General features: G+C 39.1%; 1 protein-coding gene across 1 annotated transcript; it reads left to right on the forward strand.

The window, feature by feature from the left end:
- The first annotated feature begins 3,096 nt into the window (after window positions 1-3,096).
- Window positions 3,097-4,521, forward strand: LOC108150694 (ATP synthase mitochondrial F1 complex assembly factor 2). The gene is made up of 4 exons (XM_017278955.2): window positions 3,097-3,263; window positions 3,360-3,667; window positions 3,744-3,924; window positions 3,983-4,521. Exons 1-4 carry the CDS (start codon window positions 3,164-3,166, stop codon window positions 4,231-4,233), a joined length of 840 nt encoding a protein of 279 aa, XP_017134444.1. The 5' UTR covers window positions 3,097-3,163; the 3' UTR covers window positions 4,234-4,521.
- The last annotated feature ends 393 nt before the right edge of the window (window positions 4,522-4,914 follow it).

Here is a 4,914-nt window from a genome sequence, read left to right on the forward strand (position 1 = left end):
GTAATTTTTTATTATATCTAGATAGTTGTTTCCTGCGTAAGTGTGTGTCTATATGTGAGTAAGCTAATTGTAAAACTTCCTGCCCCACCAGAGAATTCACACGCGACAAAAAACCCATTTGATTCCAAATATAATAAACTTGTATAACGCAAAGATAACCACTTATGCATACTTAAAGTTGATGGCAGAAGGCCAAGAGATCTTGTGGAGAGTGTCACTTTGATCTGAATCGTGTTATTTAGGGCTTTGCTTTATTAACTCTTTCGGTTTTTAAAATACACGATGTTTAATCTAATAATGAGCTCATACTTTAATTTCTTCATCCGAATATTTTGTATACTGATTTTTTTTTATAAGTTACTTGCTTTTATCGGTTCGTTGTTACATGAGGATCTCAATTCATGACGATCGTGGTCTTCTGCCCTATCCCGCTGCTGTCCGTCAATGTAAACTTTAAGTAAAATTGAAAATAGTTAAATGTTAATTTAATGAATAAAACGCCCCAACTAAATATCAATAAACAGTTTACCATAGTTAAATAATGATAACCTCCACACAAATAGTTAAGCCCAATAAAATCAAAATTATGTTATAATTTCCCAAGCATTTCAAACGCTCACAAACTCAAAGAAAACACGTTTTCGAAACATTTTCTAACGCATATATACGGCTGGAATTTGTCTACTTAAGTGCATTGCTTAAATAGTTAAAGTTAGCTCAAAATCATGAAGTCCAAAAGTTGAAGGTTCTAAAGTTTTCTTCGTTTGTGATGTTCGATTTTGCCACATACCAATTCAACCCCTAGTAAATATTTATGTTCATTTTGCTTTTAAATAAATGTAATTTAAATTCAACCTTTAATTGATGAACAATTAAAAGAAAATTGTCAATGCAATATTTTGTAATAAAAAATCTTTAAAATGTGTAATTAATTGTTTGTTTTGTGGATTGCTAAGTAGTTTAATGAAGATAAAAAATGTTTTCTCAGAATTTACCTCAAAGATCGCATGTTGGTTAGTACAGGCAGCAGCTTTTCCTTTGAAAACCGCTTGGGAAATGACACCAGAATCCGGGACAAAAGGAGACTGTCCTTTAGCTAATGGATATTCTAGAAGTCGGTTTTTAAACAGACGGAACTGTGCTGCGTATACCATCGCTTCCATGGGTTTCGGTTCCGTTGGAGCAACCACATCCATCATAGCACGTGGTGTGAGTTGGATAGCAGAAGAGATTGGATGTGCTAGGAGGAGGGTTATTAACAGCTACAAATTTTTCACCATATGGCAAATTCTGGCAACAGCACCCTTCGCCAAACACAGGCACAGAGTGGTGGAACTAGTTGGCCACCCATCAAATCGGCCTGTAATCCGTCATATAAACGATTCGGGTCTGGAACACATCGTTCAAGCTGGCTCTCCCTGAGCTATCGATATTCAGACAGTGGGATTGCGGATAAGCACAGCCGGGAACAGGAGGGAAACATCTTGGCCAAGTGACATATGGTGGCAAGCTAGGTGTGTCCAATCCCATGAAACTGCTATCCAAAGAGCGAGCAGAACTCGAACTTTAACGAGAAGTATGTCGATTTTCAAGATCTGGCATTATAAATCTCCGATCCTCTGACTCAAAAAATTTCCAAATTACTTTGATCATAATCTTTCAAATCCTCGAGTATATCTCCCTCAACAGTTTTCAAATATTAATCGTTGGAAAATTGATCAACGCCAGGGCCTCAGAATCGTCTTCTTAAGTAGGCGAATGGTTAGAAATTTGAAAGCAGAAACAAAAAGATCGGATGAAGACTGAATCTGGAATTGGAATTTTATGTTGTATCCTGATAATTTGAAGGGAGAATTGATCTCAGATTACTCTAACTGCAAATATGGTACTCAATGTTTGAAGTAAATTTGATTTACCTATTTCATCTAAGCTTTAATTGGTCTTTATGGTCTTATCGCATACGTTATTTGATTAGCACTCAAGCACATTGCAAAACACGAAAGGGACACAATAAAAAAATCTAATTTTTTTTTTACATTTTTTAAAGTTATGTTGATTAAAAATCTAAAGCATACCACATGTGAAGGATTTGTTTCATAGTTTTAATTTTTAATTTGACTTAATTAATTTTAAAAACTAAAATAATTAATTAACACAATTCGAAAGCGTCGTTAAATTTGCATAGTCCTTAGTTTTGTTAAGGACATTGTGAATTGGTCGTACAAACAATTCAAGAAGCATCACCCGATTTTAGGTGTTACTAAAATTATTTATAACAAAAGCCTCTGAAGCCAAAAATATATTTTTACGGCTGTAATTATGTAGGCCCCCTGAGATTTGGGGTCATTATTACGAATAAAAAAGTAAAAGTTTGCAAAACCGATTTTTTAAAAAATTAACGGTAAAAACCTGTTTTTTTGGTCTTCTGACAATTTCTTACAAATATGTACTTTAACAACAAACACTTACAAACAACATTTAAGGTCTTACTGAAATACACATTTTATGCATTGTGATTTAAGTTAATAGTTAATAAGGTATTGACCAAAATAGGTTGCTTTTTGAAAGTCGTTTTAAAAGAGCGCCGAAGTAATTGGGAAGATCTGGCAACATCACCTAGATAGGGATGAGCAAACTTATTTAAGGCTTATCGATACACTATCGCGTTCGTGATAGCTATCGAAATATGATTGTTTTGGGAATGTTATCAATATGCTATAATCGGAAGGGTGATGTTGGATGTCTCTGTGGAAATCGGATTATCACTATTTCAAAAATCCCAATGGTTTTGCCTGGGAAAAGGGCTGCACCTGAAGAATATTGGCTAAATGTTGCATAAATTATTCCGTCAAAACTAGCTGAACATTTTTTGGATCGGCCAAATCATCCGTTCAATGGTTGCTGGAAAGTGGATGGATCTCTGTGGAAAGCGGCTATTAAAATATAACTTATTACGTGTACAAATTTTTAGTTCAATAAATTTAAGTTTTCTCAAAATTTCGCTTACAGCGCCATCTATTTTCCCGCGGAAAAATTTAAAAAACCCCAAACACAAGTGTGAAAGGGCTACGGTATTTTAGGAAAAACGAGCGACGGGCACACTGCAAACTGAATTGCGCTAGACAGCACCTGGAAAGGGCCGAAACCGACAAAAGTTTAAAATATGAATGGAAAGCTGATGCTTGGTGTCATCCGGGCCCTTAGGGTGAGCACCTGTCGCCAGTGGCAAGCTCCTGCCGCCGGGATCACAGTGCGCCACTACGGTAAGAGGTGTCAACTTCTCCGGTAACACCGCGCAAAAAATGTCATAACAAGCCGGCATACGGCGTGATGTTGTTTGTTTTTTTTACCCATGGCAGCATCTCCACCGAAGCGATTCTACAAGAAGACGTCCGTGCTGAGCGGCGACGGCGGTTACGAGGTGGTGCTGGACCACCGGAAGCTGAAGACGCCCAAGGGATCGCCCTTCGTCGTGCGCAGCGAGCCACTGGCCATTGCCGTGGCCACGGAATTCGACGCCCAGAAGGAGCACATCGAGCGATCCCGCATGCACCTGTCCGCCCTCTGCTTCACGGCCATCGACAATCCGAACCAGCTGAGCAAGCTGGACATGGTCAACTACCTGCTCAACTTCATCGCCACCGACACGGTGCTCTTCCAGTACGATGTGGGTGACTGCAGCTAAGGCCACTGTCTGGGGCTCCACTAAATTCACTGATTTTACTGATTTGTATCCGTTGCAGGACGAGACGGACCTGCAGGATCTGCAGGTCAACGAGTGGGACCCGGTGATCGCCTGGTTTAACCAGCGCTTCGAGACGAACCTGCAGAAGACCATGGACATTACGCCGCCACAGGTCAGCGAGCAGGACAAGATGAGGATCGCCAAGCACTTGCAGTCATATAGCCTGGAAACGCTGCATGGTAACATTGCAGTCGTCGCTGAGTGCAACACATTTACTCATATTCCATCCTACGTTAGGCTTCATCTTCGCCGTGGACACCCTGAAGTCGATCATCCTGGCCTGCGCCGTCATCGAGCAGATGCTGACCGTGGAGAAGGCGGTGGCCCTGGCCCGCCTGGAGGAGGAGTACCAACTTAAGTTCTGGGGTCGCGTGGAGTGGGCCCACGATCTCAGTCAGCAGGAGCTGCAATCACGTTTGGCGGCGGCAGTGCTCTTCGTACACCTCAACTGTTCGGAAAACTTTGTTAAGCAAAAGTTAATTCTTTAAACTAATTATCCTTGTTGAAAATACTTATATGTTACGATCAGTGTTTGAGTTGTTTCTACAAAAGTTGCAAAAGAAGTCGTCTTTCAGCTGGCTTTGACTATTTGGAAGTAGTAATATTAACGGGCAAAGTTGTTTCCTTGTTTTTAAAGTTAAAGTGCCTTTCAACATGTCATATTATTGCAATCTTTCAGAAAATGATAGCGCAATATAAGTTAAATATTATGGGGCGCTTTTTTTGTAGTTTAAAAAATTAAACTAATTAGTTTATCAGATAAGCTGCCTGAAAAACCCAAAACTTCTTATTCTACAAAGGGGAAGATGATCAAAATTAAATTGTTGCGCGCCAAGATTTTCTGGTTGGACGGAAAAGCTATCGGCTAAGTATCGAAATAAACAAACAAAAAAAACCTTTTGGACCCTTAAGCAAAGATAAAATGGATTGTGGATGGTGTGCTCTGTGGGAACAGGAATACTGCAATCACCTAGCAGGCGTTATTTAACAAAATATACAATAATACTAAATATTGGAGATCAGGGCATCTAAAACCTGCTGTGAGAGAAAAAAATTAAGTTAAAAATTTTAAAATTATTTAAAAACAAGAAAGAAAGCAAACTTCGGCAAGCCGAAGTTCATATACCCTTGCAGCTATCGCAAGAATTAAATATTTTTGAAAACATTAA

This window comes from Drosophila elegans, unplaced genomic scaffold (assembly GCF_018152505.1).
Source record: "Drosophila elegans isolate 14027-0461.03 unplaced genomic scaffold, ASM1815250v1 contig_397, whole genome shotgun sequence".
Taxonomy (NCBI): domain Eukaryota; kingdom Metazoa; phylum Arthropoda; class Insecta; order Diptera; family Drosophilidae; genus Drosophila; species Drosophila elegans.

Coding starts and splice junctions, on each gene's coding strand:
- LOC108150694 (XM_017278955.2), top strand. CDS start 3,164: ATGAATGGAAAGCTGATGCTTGGTGTCATCCGGGCCCTTAGGGTGAGC. Junction 3,264..3,359: donor GATCACAGTGCGCCACTACG/GTAAGAGGTGTC, acceptor TACCCATGGCAG/CATCTCCACCGAAGCGATTC. Junction 3,668..3,743: donor CGGTGCTCTTCCAGTACGAT/GTGGGTGACTGC, acceptor TATCCGTTGCAG/GACGAGACGGACCTGCAGGA.